The sequence below is a fragment of the Pseudochaenichthys georgianus genome, chromosome 19 (genome assembly GCF_902827115.2).
Source record: "Pseudochaenichthys georgianus chromosome 19, fPseGeo1.2, whole genome shotgun sequence".
Lineage (NCBI taxonomy): Eukaryota > Metazoa > Chordata > Actinopteri > Perciformes > Channichthyidae > Pseudochaenichthys > Pseudochaenichthys georgianus.
The window spans coordinates 9,396,056-9,413,219 of record NC_047521.1 but is presented as its reverse complement, the minus strand read 5'-3'; the positions used below and the strand labels follow the sequence as shown (position 1 = coordinate 9,413,219).

Sequence of the window (17,164 nt, the reverse complement as noted above, 5' to 3'; positions counted from 1 at the left end):
ACACAGCCCTACCTACCTGGGCCTACCTTCCTATGTTCAGTACCCCCCCCCCACCCTTCCCCCGCTATATCCAAAGTTTTGTACAAATGTTTTAAAGTGAATAATTCCCTTTTTATTTTATAATCGTAAATGTTATGTTTTTATAAATATTATTTATTATACAATGTATATATCTGTATGACTGAACTAAGATTATATATTTGAACAACAAATCTGTGTCATGTTCTTTTTCATTGCATTATAGCTTCCTTTTAAACAGCCAGTTTGGGCAGCAAGTCATCAACAACTGTGTCAGTAGCATAAGTATATAAACTAGTCTTACCATTTGCCTCACGCAGTGCAACACATCTCCTTCGCATACTGTAGAGTTGATCAGGTTGTTGATTGTGGCCTGTGGAATGTTGGTCCACTCCTCTTCAATGGCTGTGCGAAGTTGCTGGATATTGGCAGGAACTGGAACACGCTGTCGTATACGCCGATCCAGAGCATCCCAAACATGCTCAATGGGTGACATGTCCGGTGAGTATGCTGGCCATGCAAGAACTGGGATGTTTCCAGCCTCCAGGAATTGTGTACAGATCCTTGCAACATGGGGCCGTGCATTATCATGCTGCAACATGAGGTGATGGTCGTGGATGAATGGCACAACAATGGGCCTCAGGATCTCGTCACGGTATCTCTGTGCATTCACAATGCCATCAATAAAATGCACCTGTGTTCGTCGTCCATAACATACGCCTGCCCATACCATAACCCCACCACCACCATGGGCCACTCGATTCACAACATTGACATCATAAAACCGCTCACCCACACGACGCCGCACACGCTGTCTGCCATCTGCCCTGAACAGTGAAAACCGGGATTCATCCGTGAAGAGAACACCTCTCCAACGTGCCAGACGCCATCGAATGTGAGCATTTGCCCACTCGAGGACGACGAGCATGCAGATGAGCTTCCCTGAGACGGTTTCTGACAGTTTGTGCAGAAATTCTTTGGTTATGCAAACCGATTGTTGCAGCAGCTGTCCGAGTGGCTGGTCTCAGACGATCTTGGAGGTGAACATGCTGGATGTGGAGGTCCTGGGCTGGTGTGGTTACACGTGGTCTGCGGTTGTGAGGCCGGTTGGATGTACTGCCAAATTCTCTGAAACGCCTTTGGAGACGGCTTATGGTAGAGAAATGAACATTCAATTCACGGGCAACAGCTCTGGTGGACATTCCTGCTGTCAGCATGCCAATTGCACGCTCCCTCAAAACTTGCGACATCTGTGGCATTGTGCTGCGTGATGAAACTGAACATTTCAGAGTGGCCTTTTATTGTGGCCAGCCTAAGGCACACCTGTGCAATAATCATGCTGTCTAATCAGCATCTTGATATGCCACACCTGTAAGGTGGGATGGATTATCTCGGCAAAGGAGAAGTGCTCACTATCACAGATCTTTTCAGATTTGTGAACAATATTTGAGAGAAATGGTTATTTTGTGTATATAGAAAATGTTTTAGATCTTTGAGTTCATCTCATGAAAAATGGGAGCAAAAACAAAAGTGTTGCATTTATCTTTTTGTTCAGTGTATGTATCTATTGGCTAGCGCTCCAACACATTGTACATATAGGCTAAGGAGCGGGACATCTCTGAGCTGTTGACCAATCACAACAGAGCTGACCAGATAACCAATCAGAGCAGACTGCACTCTGGTTTCAGACAGAGGGCGAAAAGAGGTGCTGCAGCACAGGCAGTATGGAGACATGTCCCAGGAGAGGCACACAATATGAACCTGAAAAAGAGCATAATATGGGCCCTAATATGGGAAAATCAACCAAACAAATGTTTTAATTCACTTTTGACACAAATATGACTGTGGCCAGGTGTTTAAGGAAATAACTAAGCCTTTAAAAAAAAACTTTTATTGAAGTGACACATCGTATTGGTCTTTTTTGTGGGATTTGTTAAATAGTCCTTTGCCTAGAAAACCTACATCCACTGCAGTGTACAGACCTGCTGCAGTAGCTACTGTGTAAACGGTTAACTGTGTTTACTTGTTGCGCTGAGCAGTAATTGCACAACATCGACGCTGTGGAGGTTAACCGCAAATGTCTGAGAAGGTTCAACTCGTTAAGAGATGTCACATTTCTCACAATTAAATGATAATTATGACAGATCGTGATTATAAAGACCTCGTTATGATTTCATCATGATAATTAAAACAACTGGTGGTACATTGTTGTCTTTCTTCTTGTGTGGCCCAAGGGTTTACATAATGACTGGTAAATTGAGAAGGCGTAATGATTATTTTAATTATCATTTAATCTACAGATAATTTTTTTAATTAATCTATCAATCATTTGGTTTAAAAATTGCCAGAACATAGTGAAAATAACCATCCAAGTTTCTCGTAGACCAAGATAATGTGTTTACATTTCTTGATTTGTCAAACTTTTTATATAATATTAAAGATATTATCTTTACAATTATATAAAACAGAGTAAAACAAGACCTTTCCGTTTTGAAAAGGGTCTGAAAACATGATTTTATGCTCATTTTCAGGTTCATATTTGTATGTTGTGCCTCTCCTGTGACATGTCTCCATGCTTTAATGTTCAAAAAGCTCTTTATTTTTCTCATACTGCCTGTGCTGCAGCACCTCTTTTCACCCTCTGTCTGAAACCAGAGCCCCGTCTGCTCTGATTGGTTAGCTGGCGAGCTCTGTTGTGATTGGTCAACCACTTAAAGATGTCCCACCCCTTGGAGTACCATGTTCAGTGTGTTGGAGCGTTAGCCAATAGAAGCGTGAGTGTTACGTCGTGATGTCACTATGTCACAGAAGTAAACACAGGAGTCCAATGGAGACGTTTCAGAAAGGGAGGGGGGGAGGGGGGGGGGAGTGTGTAGGAGAGAAACTCCCTCTGGTGTGAAATTTGGAATGTTATCAAACCTTTATAACACACTACAGAACAGGGGAAACCCCCAAACGCATAATAGGGCTCCTTTAAAAACGTATTTGTCTGTCAATAGATTACGGGTTGCAGCTCTTTTCTTTTTAGCCCCCTGTTGTAAAGTAAGTTCATTTTTAACATTTGGTGCACATTCATTCCCTCATTAATGCCAAACACTACAGTATCTCGTTAGTAATAGAATTAATTTATTCATAAAATATAAAGGTCACACACAAGCAGATACATAACATGATGAGAATAAAGTGAGATCTTTAAGTCATGGATATCCTGGAATGATCAAGCTGTGCATACACATGAGGCCAATATTAACAAACTGTTACGAGTAGTGTTTGTGCATGCACTTGCCATGGAGACAGATCTGCTGCCTGGACTCTTTTACTCATCCTGATGGAGTGTGAGGCATGACATGGAGATTACGGCATTAGTTTGTCTGCAAATGCAATATACACAGACACACCAAACAGCTCATTTCTCTTATTGCACATGCTCACATAGCGCGGAAGAAGAGGAGGATGCTGCTGCTGCTGCTGCTGCTGCAGTGCAGAGGAGAGAAGAGCTTCAGGGATAGGAGGGAAGGATGCAGAGAGAGAGCTGGAAACTATCTCCTGCCTGCTTCCTCCTGCCAGCCCCTCTCAGGCGCTGTTCCTCAGCAACTGAGTGATCAGAGACAAATCAAAGTGAGTAGAGACAGGCATGCTGCCACAGGAGAGCACCTGTCTGGGCCACCTATTTTTAGACTCGACGCCGCGCGCTAGCTATACCATAAGTCAAAAGGCAGTGAGAAGCAAAGTGTAGGCTTGCAAGTTGAAAAGGTGTTCAAGTTTTTGTTCTTCATCCTCCTCAGGCTGAATCCAACAAGGCAGGATTAGCTAAAGCCAGATAATTTAAGAAAGAGAACATTTCTTCTGCCATTTTCAACATGCAGAAATAGGAACATTTTTACAGTTATCTAAAAAAAGTTCTAATCCTAATTTGTGAAAATCTCCCATGACCGTGCTGCAGAATGCGCTAATACTCATCAATGAAAATAGAGTTAACATATCTTTACTTCAGTCTATGGCTACCCAGAGACATCAGGAAAATAAAACAGTCAAACAATAATTTGAGAAACATTTACTTTGGTGCCAATAGTTTGCAGATGGTTAGCTTAGTTTAGCATGAATACTGTTTGATAATTAAATGTGTTTAATCCATACAAAAATAGAAGTGTAGAAACGACTGCTGGAGTATTTTAACCGCAGGGTACGACTCGATTAAACTGGGTATGACTCACAGAATTTAGTTTTCCACTGCGGATAATATGACAAAGTGTAGGCGGGGCAATCAGCTGTTCGCTGTAACAATGCCAATGGGCGTAAACAGGAGACTTGCTCAATCCTTCCATTGGTAAACACTGGATTGTCTGCACTTCCACAAATGTAAGGCATATTTTTGCCAGCTGCCATATATTTGGAATCTTTGTTACGTGAAATATAAAAATTACAAACACCATTGATGGTAGTTTGATTTAAAAAAAAAAAAAAGGATAGATTTGTGTAGGATGTCGCCTACCAATCAGTGGTATGCAGTGTTTTTGCATCAGTGTTTTATTATTGGTGGCTTGGAACCAGGCTGAGGTGATACTGAAACATGGACCAGGTACAAGGTGCTATCGCAAGCACAACAACTCAAAGAGCCGAGTCCATTCGAGTAGAGCCGTAGCAGTTAGAATGTGCCAGTAGCTCCCCACAATATACACACCTGCTTGTTTTTATTCTTTAACTTGTGTATGCTAAGCTGTTCAGGTGCTAAACTAAGCTAACATGTTAGCTCTAACTTTGCATTTACCATAAATATGGTATCATCCGACACTGAGCAAGAAAGCAAATAAGTGTATCTACACAAATGTTGATCTATTAAGGCATTTCAGTGATTTGAACGTGTGACATAAATACTACTTTTATGTATACAATGCAATAAAACATCTTATAATGGAATGTTCATCACAAAACGACATAAAAAACATTTTTCTAAGTAGATTACTCGCACAATTACCCATAAAAATGAGATTTATATACACAGTGCAGCGACAACAAGAGCCAACACATTGTAATGAGGCTTACAGCCTTCATTACTCTTTGATTTCTGCTGAACCCAACTTGTAAACAGTTGATTTGATGCAAGAAATCAAACGTTAAGGGAATACACGACTAAACAGAACCCCCAGTTGACAGATTTTTACGCTAGCTCTCTTCACACTGGACAGGAAATGAGCGTGTCGCCTGATGCCGGCCCTGCAGTCTTACCGTTGAAGGATGCCTCTTTCTCACTATGTGGCTCCGCTGAGTCTAGATTGCCATTAACATATCAGAATCCAGTCTGCAGGGAAAAGGGACAACATGTCTAGAATTAATCACACTGGCTACTAGATCAAAATGTAAATATGTTGTGCTTCCATTTCCCCCATGTCTGCTACATTTGAGTAGTAAAAGTGACAGGTGTGTGCGCGGTGTGAGTGTTGAGTGTCACCGACAATCGGATTTACTCAAAGTAGTCCACATGGAAACAGGAGAAGAATACTTACGCTCCTTCTTCCTTCAGTAGACTCATGAACTTGTTCACTCTGAAGCCAGAATCCACCTGAAAAACATTACTTCTTATTCATTTCATTTCATAAAGGTACATTTACTAACAAGCATCCGTCTGATTGAGAATTCAGAAGCAAGGTGTTGAAACACGAGTGTGCAGGTCCTGGAGTTCACGCTGACGGGATCGTGGAGAAGGGGAGGGGGAGAGGAAGTAAAATTAATGGCAACCTATGCAATAACTTACAGTGCGTCTGGAATCGCCTGTAGCTACTAGAGTTAAGACATGAGAGCAGTCAGGACCATCGGAATGAGAGGAAAAAAGATAGAGAAGACCGACTTTGTGTGTGTGTGTTTGCTGCATGTCTCGGCAAAACACAGGTTCATACTTCTTCAGGCTCATGGTGGGGTGTGGGGGGGGGGGGGGTTTGCAGAACATGGCTGCATTTGTGCATACCGCAGCAATTACACAGCATCAACAAACAGGCGGTACACATCATCAACATACCACAGACACACAGTCAGGAGGAGAATTAATATGGGCTCAGAACAGTCTCATAATCCACACATGCACACAGAGGGATTCACACTTGTATTTCATGATCCGCAAAAGGAGTCACACTTGTATTTCCGGATCCACACTTGTGTTTTTCAATGCACACACAAATGTGTTCCGTTTAATTATCATGTAAATAAAATCCAAATACAGAAAAAAGTTTTACATGTGTATTTTTGATCCTCACATATTTGTTTTCCATTTAAAACCTCTGCACCTACAAACACAAACCGCTCCCTGTGCACGGATCGCTGTGCATTCGTGTGTGGGTTTTTTGAGACTCCCCTAACGGTCAGCCAATTCGTACTTGTAATTGTTTCTATCTATAGCCAATCATATGCCTCCTTCATTCTAAGCCAATCACATGAGCGCGCCCCCACGAGGGTATGATTTATTGCGTTCATGACACTTCATATACGCATTGTGCGCTGTCCGGTCAGCTCGCTAAACAGAGGGCGGAGCTTCAGGTGATCATGCAGAGCTGCGTGTCTCCGTCAGACTCAGCAGCTGATCTGAGAGTACTGAGAGTACTGACAGTGGAGGTGTCCTGAGATTAGCGCCTGCAGGCAGGCTCCATGGAGCCGTCAGCTCGGACAGCGCAAAATGCGTACATGAAGCACTACGTCATGAACGCAAGAAATCTACCCTCGTGGGGGCGCGCTCATGTGATTGGCTTAGAATGAAGGAGACATCTGATTGGCTATAGATAGAAAAAATTACAAGTACGAATCGGCTGACCGTCAGGGGAGTCTCAAAAAACCCACACACGAATGCACAGTGATCCATGCACAGAAAGCTGTTTGTGTTTGTAGGTGCAGAGGTTTTAAACGGAAAACAAATATGTGAGGATCAAAAATACACATGTAAAACTTTTTTCTGTATTTGGATTGTATTTACATGATAATATGAAACGGAACACATTTGTGTGTGCATTGAAAAACACAAGTGTGACTCCTTCTGTGTGCATGTGTGTATTATGAGACTGTTCTGAGCCCATAAATTAACACCAGGGAGATTGAAGTCACTTTCTGCTGCTGCATGTCTGCTACCTGTTTTGTGTTGATGTTTTAAGATGAAATGGCAACATCGGACCCAATATTATTTTCTTGGGAGCATTGCAGAAGACACACAGCATCTTTGGATCATGCCGTTGGAATTTGATGTAACTGTTCATGTTTTTATGTCTGCTCAAGATCAAACTAAATAAATTGTTTTTAAGCTTTAAGGAAAACCTTTTAAATCAATTAAAGGAAAGCGTTTTAAATCTATGCATGAAATGTCCAAAACATCTAACTTTTAGTCCCTGATAATACCGAATATCATTAAATCCAACAACTCCCACAAAAACTGTGTGGCATTTTGTGTTAGATTGTCACCGATGGGCCCATATCTTGTAAACTCTATTGCCCAGTTTGTGCTCTATGCCCCAGACTTTCTGTTATCATGGGAAGTCTCCCTGCCTGAGCAGACATGGTCCTTTATCAAGGTTAGTTTCTCAGATTTGTATCAGCTGAGAGACTAGGCACATAGACACTCTACACCTAAAAGCAGGCGTATGCAGTATGCTTATGTCTTCACTGGTCAATAAATCCATAAAAGCCTTCAGTTTGTTGTTATCAAAGTTGCACCACAAAGTAGGTTCTCCAAAAACCTGCAGATTGAGCCAAGTCCCCCGTCACAGGACAGAGTCTGAAAACAGAGCAATTCGGGGTTGCAGAAGTCTACTTTTCTCTAGGAACCCTTGAAGGATAATATCTTGAAAGGTTATAAGGAAATCTTGCTCAATGCCCCCCGAAAATATTCTGCCTATCCCAGCTTTTAAAGGGAAATGGAAACACTTTTCAAACTGCTTTCCATGCGACAATATTCCCATTAGGAAATGTATTTATCTAGTCTATTTCCAATGTAAACGATCGAGATACGCGAATTTACTTTTTGAAATACGTGCCTAATGACCATGGGCGCTTCCATTGCTCCGGGACTTTTCCAGTGACGTCACTGAGTGGGTACGGCTTCCTGGGCCAAAGCTCAATAACAAACAACATGGCGTGCAATGCACCAGTAGTTTACATTACAAGAAAACGGTCGTCGTCAGGAGTTTATTGTATTGCCCCAGGCTGCACAAATGGATTTTATACGAAGAAGGAAGAAGTACATTTCCATAGGCTGCCACTAACTGATGAGAAGCTGCTCAAAGCATGGGTTATTTCCATGAAACGGTCCGCCGCTGAATCAGTACGCGAGTGTGTGCAGCGAACACTTTACAAATGACGATTATGTCCACAAAATGAGGTTTGATGAGTCTGGATGCCTGGTTCAATACAACACATCGGATTTGAAGCCAGGATCTGTTCCCACAATGACAGTGTCAACAAACGTGAAGTTCGAGCCACCAAACGAGTTGCTTCAGCTGCCGAGAGAGAGGTAAATATTGCAGCACTACCAGATTACTAGCTCACATGTATTTACTGACACAGTGCGAATTTTTTAATTAACGCAATCGCGTCCAAACTAAATGGTAGCTATTATGACGTACAATGGAGCATTGGGGGTGTTCTATAGCTCAACTAATTAAACTGGCATACACACGCTCATCTGTCGAAAACAGCCCTAAAAAGGCTAGTTTTGCTGGACTAGGTGTTCAATGGATGGTATTGCCAAGATGTATGAGGTGTTGGAAAATAATACAAAATATATGTCAACTGACCACTGGTACATGTGGTAGCCTGGTAGGAGTATACTTCATCAAAATGACTGCCCATCCTTAGCCCTGCTTGAGTATTTTCTGAACATGTGCTTAATAATAACACAATCTTTTATAAATAATATATTTTGCTCTGAGTAATAACAGTTTGAGAGTTTGCTTAAATAGTCGTCAAAAACAAATATTTTCCTATTTGTTTTCCAACGGCCGAGATACACATAGGTCTGCATAATTATAGGGCATCTCCATGGAGCTCAGGCTGATTGTTTGCTCTCTCTCACGTTCTTTTAATTCTTAGGTTTCTATGAACAGTTTCTTTATTTTACCATGATGGAATAATCACATTGGTAAATAGTGGCGATGGGGTTTTTCCGGCCAACTTATCATAGTCGTGATTTTGAATATTTCTAGTTCACCTTAACCTGTAACATATTTATATTGTTTTGTTTCAGGTCGAACGAGCTGTCCATACTGCTGCAGGATTGTTGTCCTGTCAGACAGAAGATACATCCTGCATAGGTGCTGATGATGCAAGTGATGATTCCCAGGTACTGGAGGCACACACAACTAAACGTGGGCAGTCAGTGACTGTGGCCACACAGACGGAACCACTGGAACCATGCCCGTGTAAAACTGTGACGTTGGTGAGTGTGCAGACTGGGACCGATGACATCAACAACAGTCAGTTGCTCAGTCATGATCATCCATATTGCGTCAGCGGGGACATTGCTGGTGGATCCGCCACACTGGCACCTGCAGATGCAATGGCCAAAGCACCACCGAGTCCAACACCTGATGTGTCAATGCCTGAAGAAGATGCTTCCAGCTCTGGGGAGAGCATTCCAGGGACTGAGCCTTCTTCGTCGGACTACAGCCCTACTGAAGATGACATTATACAGAATGACGGCGAAGACAGCGAGGATGATGGAGAACATTCAGTGGATGGCGGAGAAGATCCAGTGTCAGACAACACATATCTGGTATCCCATGCACAACTGATGAAGCTGTTTTGTGTATGCAACTTTGCCGGATGCGGAAAATGTGTGATCAGCAGGCCGTACTGTTCAGCCAAAGGCTTTGGACTGACAGTGAAAACTGACTGCATAGATGGCCATGAGTTTGTGTGGACTTCTCAACCCCTCTTAAATGGCACAATGTCCTGCAACCTGTTAGTGCCAGCCGCGATTTTCCTGACTGGAAATGCTTATGGCCCATTTTCTGAGATATGCCAGTGTCTGGGCCTGGGATCACTCTCGACAAGACACTGCTATAACATCCAGAGAGTGTATGCGCTGCCGGAAGTTACCAGTGTCTGGAACTTGCACAATGAGGCAGTGATGGCAGCAACTGGCGATCAGGTTGTCACTGTGTCAGGCGATGGGCGATGTGACAGCCCTGGTCATTGTGCTACGTTTGGAACGTACACCATGCTTGATATCAACTCAAGGCTCATCATTGCCCAGCAGACAGTGAAGGTGACAGAGGTTAAACATAGCTACCGGTTGGAGCCTGTTGGACTTGAAAGATGTATTTTCAAACTACAGGTATTCTATTGTTAGTTTGTTTATTTCACAGGTCAATAGTACATGTAGTATTGCTACAATATATTGTATAATCTTTTGTCTAATTTCAAATAACGATTGTCAATTTGGAATAGAAAGGTTGTGATGTCTAGCTGTCTGCCTGTGCCATTGTATGTATGGGATCTCTGCTGATAGCCAAAGATATATAATGTATGTACATTTGTTACATGATATGCTAGAGAGGCCATGATTTCGGACAAACATTGTCACATGAAAATATAGAAATCCACCTAAATTGTTAAGTCTTAAATTCCATGTTGCAAAACATTAATCCTACAATTGACCAAATTGTGATTTTACATGAGAAAATTGCCTGGCCCTCTAAGTTTGACTTGGACACGAAATTGAAGATGTTGACTTTATTAAATTAAATGTATAGTAAATATCTTTTCAGGATCATAATGTGACAATTTCCATACTAGCCACAGACTGCCACCCTGCAGTGCAGAAGAGTAATATCATATACAATAAATATTACGATATATATATCCATAGTAAAATGAATAAACTACCGGAATATTATAGCTGTAATTGGTGTTTCCTTTCCCCTTTAAGGCACGTTAAACAATACATTTATTTCAATGGAATCACTCAACTAACGATGGATCACAGAGCTTAATACCATCAACAAATATTTAATCTTGTCGATTAAACCATGTTAAGCAACACGTGTTTACTAAAAAGCCCTGCGATAACTTCCAACGTCACTGAGCTTCTAACACCGTATCATTTTGCAGTAAACTGACTTTTACATGTAAAACCAAAACCATCTATGTTCCCGTAATGAATTCCATTCACCATCAAAGGTGAAAAGAATACAGGTTGTGTTGGTGTGTTTAGGTGAAGGTGATTTATGTAAAATGCTATATTGTTGTTTTGAAAGAAAGCGCATAGTTGTGTTGTTAAAGCTAAAAAGGCAGCTTTTTTTCAAGCAAAAGAAACAACACGTTCCTGGAGAACGCTGCCTCTCAGGGAGTTATGTATGGCTAACTTTCACAGAACCAATTGTATTGATTATGTTTTACATGACAGGGTCAGGGCCTTCAACAAGGATTTGCAAGTAAATCATTCAGGTACTGGGAACACTGAAAGAACTTAAGCAATGTCAACAGTTCTAAGAAACATGCAAACAGAACTCTGAGGCCAAACCACAAAACCCCTAAAGACAACTTCAAAGGTTTAGTATACCAACTGCCCTCATCTGCATAGGTACAACTGCTGTGTTGACAGGAAGCCAAGACTCTGCTGTGAGTTGGTGGTTTTAAGGTTGTTCTGCGCTTCCACAGTTGGATTTAATATACCTGCCATATGTGTCGGATCATGACTGTTACTGTTACTAAAACCACGGGGTGAGTATGATTGTCCTCATGAGTAGCTTCCCTCTGATCCAGAACATGTGCATGTAACTTGGAAGGCTGAGCAGAACATGGTTTCATTAACAATTAATGTATTGGACCTCAAGTTTGGAGAAGGGTTTTGTGAGCTAGAGAAATACTGGATCCTTCTGCTCAATCATCAGGAAAGCCACACAGATTCTCCTTTTGGATGACAGTTTATCGTGACGCAGGCAGATTCTGTTCCCTGTTGAGAGGGCCGGCCAGATGTGGAGGAAGAGGAGGGACAGGCTGCACGAGCTCACAACATATGATTACCAAAACAATAAGATAGGAGCCAATGTTGTTTCTGCTTCCAAATAAGAAAAATGTAAGCAGAAACACAAGGATACCTTGCCTTTACAGCAGCAGTGTGCGATGTGCACACGTCCGATCGCCCGGGACGTGTTATTTATCGGACAAGTACATCTTTCCATTGACTTGTCCGATGGACAAGTGACGTTTGTCCCCTATAAATGTTAGTTTCGGTTCTGCTTGTCGATTCCTAAGGAAATGCAAAACTAGGTTCAGAGTAAGAACAAATAACAATTGTCCGGTCCCGGGATTAATAAGAGTTGTGCGGACAGGAGGCGGAGGCCAAGCCCAGCGTACTGCAGCTCTCTCTCTATGCTCCGGATCAGCTGATCTATGAGACTATGGACTATGAGACAGACTCGGAGGAGCACAGGGATGTCAGGATTGTTTATGAAGCAGGGTATAGAAAATACATTATTGAAATGAAAATACTATTTATTTACTTTTACAAACTATGAGCAGCTGCAGCATGTGTTGCAGGACATGTGTTGGACACAGACTGTGTGGTTGGACTCTGTCTCACTGCAGGTTGCAGTGTAACATCAGAGGACACTGGACCAACTGTACATTCTCAAACTGCACCACTTAGAACTAACTAAACAATGCAGAGATTATTTTAATATAATTGTATTTAATAACCGTAACAAAATTAAACAGTATGAAGTGATTTGTAAATAGGAATACATATTTGATTTAATGGTTTCATAAATATATTTTTCTCCCAATGAAATTTGCATGGGACTTATTTTTACCCTCTCAAAGAACCGGAATCAAGAACCGAAAAGCACCGGAATCTAAAAGCAGAACCGGAATCAGAACCTGAATCGTTAAAATCCAAACGATACCCAACCCTATGTGTAATGCAGTCAAATCTTACCGCTCACTTACTTTAGGACTTAGCGGTGTCATAAAACCGTGGGAAAATGTAAAATACGATGCTGAAGAAGAAGAAGATTCTAGTGGCCCTAGTGTTCACTTGTCCATTCTGGACAAGTGAACACTTTATTTGGACAAGTAAATTGCCAAACTCACTTGTCCATGGACAAGTACTCTCTGAAAACGTGTTCTTACACTGAGCAGTCCACTTGACCTTGCTATCATTGAACCCCACCTGTGGAGATGAAGCGGGGGCAGCATAACAATAACTATAAGAACATCTTTTAGCCAGTCAAATGTTACCGAAATGCTAATATGGCATAACGTTAACCCTGTCCACCATCTTAGTTCAGCCCCCAAACAGTCGCTTATCAGCACAAAACATCGAGTACAACTGCGGCTCATGGAGTGTTATTATTTAGCAGGTATTTGTTCATAAATCAAAGTTATACAGCTCACCCTGAAGGAGACATGAATGTATATACACACATGTAACTTTCAAAGTAATCCATTCAGTAGTTATGAAAAAAGTGTACTTAATTCGTAGTGCTTTAGGAAAAGTGAGGTGAAATTGATCCGAATCAATCTTTTGGAAACTATGAATGTATGTACAACATTTCATGACAATCCATGAAATAGTACATTACATGTTACATGTTAGACGCTTTTATCCAAAGTGATTTACATACTCAATACTGTGGACAATGAAACAAATAGTAGTTGAAAAGTTTCCTTCTGGATCAAAGTGGCGGACAGACCGTTAGAATGACATGGACATCAGTATGGTCATTCTGCTTCTGTGCGGCTAAGAAACGTAAAAGCAAACTGTATGATTTCTTTCTCACCTGTATGGACATTTCAATCAGCATGAGCAGCTTTTTGACGCCGATCCACAGAGTTTTGTCCTTCACCCGTTTGGCTATGTCAGCCCGCTCCGCATCCTGAAAGCTGCCCAGCAGCTGAAGAGGAGACGACGAAAGAAGAGCACGGAGGTTCATTCATTTCTATTGGAAAACTATTTTAGGAATTCTGAGAAAAATGGTCACACTACAAAACTTAAAACATCATCAATAGGGAGTCAACATGGAAGGAATGCACATTATAGGATCTGAACAAACACGATTAAAGCCTTTACTCAAAGTAAATGTCCAGTGTTATAAATAGTCTGGAGTTTAAAGGAGGCAATACATGCATTCAGTGTATGCAATGTGTGTGTATGTGTGTTACCTCCAGGGCTTCGACCAGCTGCTCCCCACTCGAGATGTTGGGAATGTGGATGGTGGTGCTGAAAGCATTCAACATCTCCATTTCCTGCAGGACGTCTTTCCGACTTGTGGTGCCGATGATCAGCAGCTTACGGCCCTGAGAGAGAAGCAGACAGCAGCTCAGACTGTTATGCAGTCGTTCCACTGTTCAGATCAGACCTGCGCTCGTCTTCATAGTCTGAAGACTCAGGAATAAAAGCAAGAGTTATGGGTATTTGGCTCTTCTAAATAAAAACATATGGCTTCTGCTCAAAAGATTAGCTTTGGTGCGGTTAAACCAGAACCCTAGAATAGTTCTTCATTTGGAAAAAGGTTATTGTTGAATTATGTTTGTGGCTCCAAGGGTTTGATTGACGGAGGGTTCATCCAATCACCAAGCATTGTTTTTGATATACTCTGCTCTTTTCCAAAGGTTTGGAGAGTTCCCTATGAAGGCTCCTCAGATGGCTCTGTGTAACAAACCATCTACAGCATCAGGTTACTGATTTGGGGGTGCAGGTTGACAGTGTGCATGGCCTTAAGCCACAACAAGAGCACAGAGAATAGAAAATAACATGAGACAGGAGAGGACAGAGCACAAACACAACGGGAGACAACAGTAGAGCGGCGAAGAAAGAAGAGTAGCGACGGAAAATGTGGCTCCACTAAGCCGACAAGTTGGAGAAGGACCAGGGGAAGACGGCGAGGGACGAGAGGCAGAGCAGTGGCGAGTAGACAGGGGGATTATGGCTGCCGGCTGCCCCCCCATGGCGTGGGGGGTTGTGATGCTGCATGCAGATGAGGTGCCACACAGGCGGCGGTGCTGCCAGGTCCTGGCTCTCTCACAGAGCCCTTTCTCCTCCCTGTCCCCCTGGCCTCCCCCGGCCCCAGGCACCCCGCTGGGCTCAGGGCTTTACAACCCCAGAGGAGCACTGCAGCCAGCATTCAGCAGCCAGCCCCGCGCCACTTCTCATGCACATGCAGCCATATAGTGGGCTATACTCTCATTCACAAACCCATCAACAACAGACACTAACTACAAGCAAAGGAACTATGAGAAATGGGTCTCTACCACCACCATTCACTGTGAGCACAACAGGCCCCGAGCAAAACACTCGCTTAATAACCGTACACTCACACACACAGGCGCTCACACACATGCCAGTCGCAGCCAAAGACCTCCAACAATTCCTCTCAACACTCTGCGCTGGCATCCAGAAGATCTGCTGCCCTCTCTCTGCCACCTCAGGTCTAGCATCTAACCGTGAGCATGCAACAAATACATATCACAACAAGCAGTGTGTTACCTTTGGGGGAGTCTTCTTCAGCAGCACCAGGAGAGCTTGTAACACCAGGTTGGAGAAACGAGGGCCAATTGGGACGTAGTCTAAAGACAACGATGAGACATGTTAGATTCACAGTTAAGTATCGATCCAAATAATAAACGTTTGGTGTGTGTTGCCTTGTTGTACAGTGACTCTCTGATTGGTGTCTTACCCAACAAACGCTCAATGTCATCCACAACCACACAGCTCAGCTGGGACTTGTAGGCATCTTCAAATATCTATCACAGGGAATACAAATTGAAAACAGGTTAAAGGTAAGGTAGGTAAGAATGGAGAAACCAGCCCGAGTGCGCTAGAATTTGAAAGTACGCAGCCGGAAAAAAATCTGCTCCTTCTTTCAAACTTCCTCACAGAGCCCCTCCTCCAACACACACATGACCAATGAGGGCACGAGATAAGTTTGTGCACAGAGGAAGGCTGACAGGCAGGTAGGCCATCCAGTTACTTTAGCCGGGCCGGCTCAGATGATTGGTCGTGCTTTTTACAGCGCTACGGCTTCCAGAGATGAAATATTTGTATGTATTTATTGTCAAAGCATTTAATGTATTCATTGCTATCGGGGTGTTAAGAGCATTCCATGGAATATGACAAAAAGTGTTTCTGAAGTGAATTACCTACCCCACCTTTAAGATCAAAGCAGAATTAATAAACTACACACAGCTCGATCGCACGGAGAAAACAAAAGAAGAGACAAACAACAAACAGCTTCAACATGAATCCCAGTTTGTTACATTGAGTATATTATCAATCAGAATAGGCATCCAGACTTTGTTGCAATTTGTCTTGTGTTTTCTATATTAAAATGCTTCTTATTAAATGTTTTAAATTGACAATTTCTACCTTTTTGATGGCCTGGCATTTGGCGATCTCAGAGTGTCCGATCATTGTGTCGGGGGAGCAGATCTTGATGAAGGGGAACTGGGATTCTTCAGCGATCTTAGCAGCCAGCGCTGTTTTCCCACTGTTAGGCGGGCCTGAGGGCGAGCATCAATCAAACATCAGCTGCTTATGGCAACACAAAAAGTGGCTAAACTTGAAATACAACAGCCTGTAAGAGAGTTAATGATGGATACTGTATACATGAGGTCATCACTTGGAGCCCTACCCTCCAGCAGCACAGACACCAACGGAGTGCGCTCGCTGTTCTTGGTCTGCTGCACAAGCAGCTCCCCGTCCTCCAGCACCGCCGACACCGGGTCGCCCCATCGGATGATTCCGTTCATGATGTAGCTGGCGTAGTCCTCTTGATTGGTACCAAACGCCTGGACAGGGGAAGAGAAAGATAGAGCTTTTCTTTGAGTGTCTGAGGTTAAATAAAAAGGACATTTATTTTTCCTTCACCTTCTATTAAAGTCCAATAGGAAGGTCTTTAACACAGGAAATAGAGCCAGACTAACTGTACTCATAATGTTATTTTAAATATTTAAAATCCATTATGTTTTTGTTTTGCTGATCAGATAATCAGTGAAATACTCAACATCTTTATTGAACAAGAGTTGAGGCCAAATTGAAACGTTATGGTAACATTTAGCCAAACGACTTAGAACGGGTGGATAATAAAGCCAATCACTTTTTTTGGAGTCCAATGAAAATACCTTTCTGTGCAGTTTCACAAAGTACCGCTTTCTTTTAAGAGGAGTGTTT

General features: G+C 42.5%; 1 protein-coding gene across 1 annotated transcript in view; it reads right to left on the bottom strand.

Annotated features, from left to right (window-relative positions):
• Window positions 1–3,124: 3,124 nt before the first annotated feature.
• LOC117464829 (vesicle-fusing ATPase-like) overlaps window positions 3,125–17,164 on the bottom strand; it is a 32,887-nt gene continuing 18,847 nt past the window's right edge. Inside the window, exons 14-22 of the mRNA XM_034107535.2 lie at window positions 16,626–16,782; window positions 16,361–16,494; window positions 15,672–15,738; window positions 15,482–15,561; window positions 14,158–14,292; window positions 13,776–13,889; window positions 5,523–5,578; window positions 5,245–5,317; window positions 3,125–3,612 (exon numbers count right to left, since the gene is read on the bottom strand). Coding sequence (XP_033963426.1) covers window positions 5,287–5,317; window positions 5,523–5,578; window positions 13,776–13,889; window positions 14,158–14,292; window positions 15,482–15,561; window positions 15,672–15,738; window positions 16,361–16,494; window positions 16,626–16,782 — 774 coding nt within the window. The 3' untranslated portion in view covers window positions 3,125–3,612; window positions 5,245–5,286. The remainder of the gene's footprint in view (window positions 3,613–5,244; window positions 5,318–5,522; window positions 5,579–13,775; window positions 13,890–14,157; window positions 14,293–15,481; window positions 15,562–15,671; window positions 15,739–16,360; window positions 16,495–16,625; window positions 16,783–17,164) is intronic.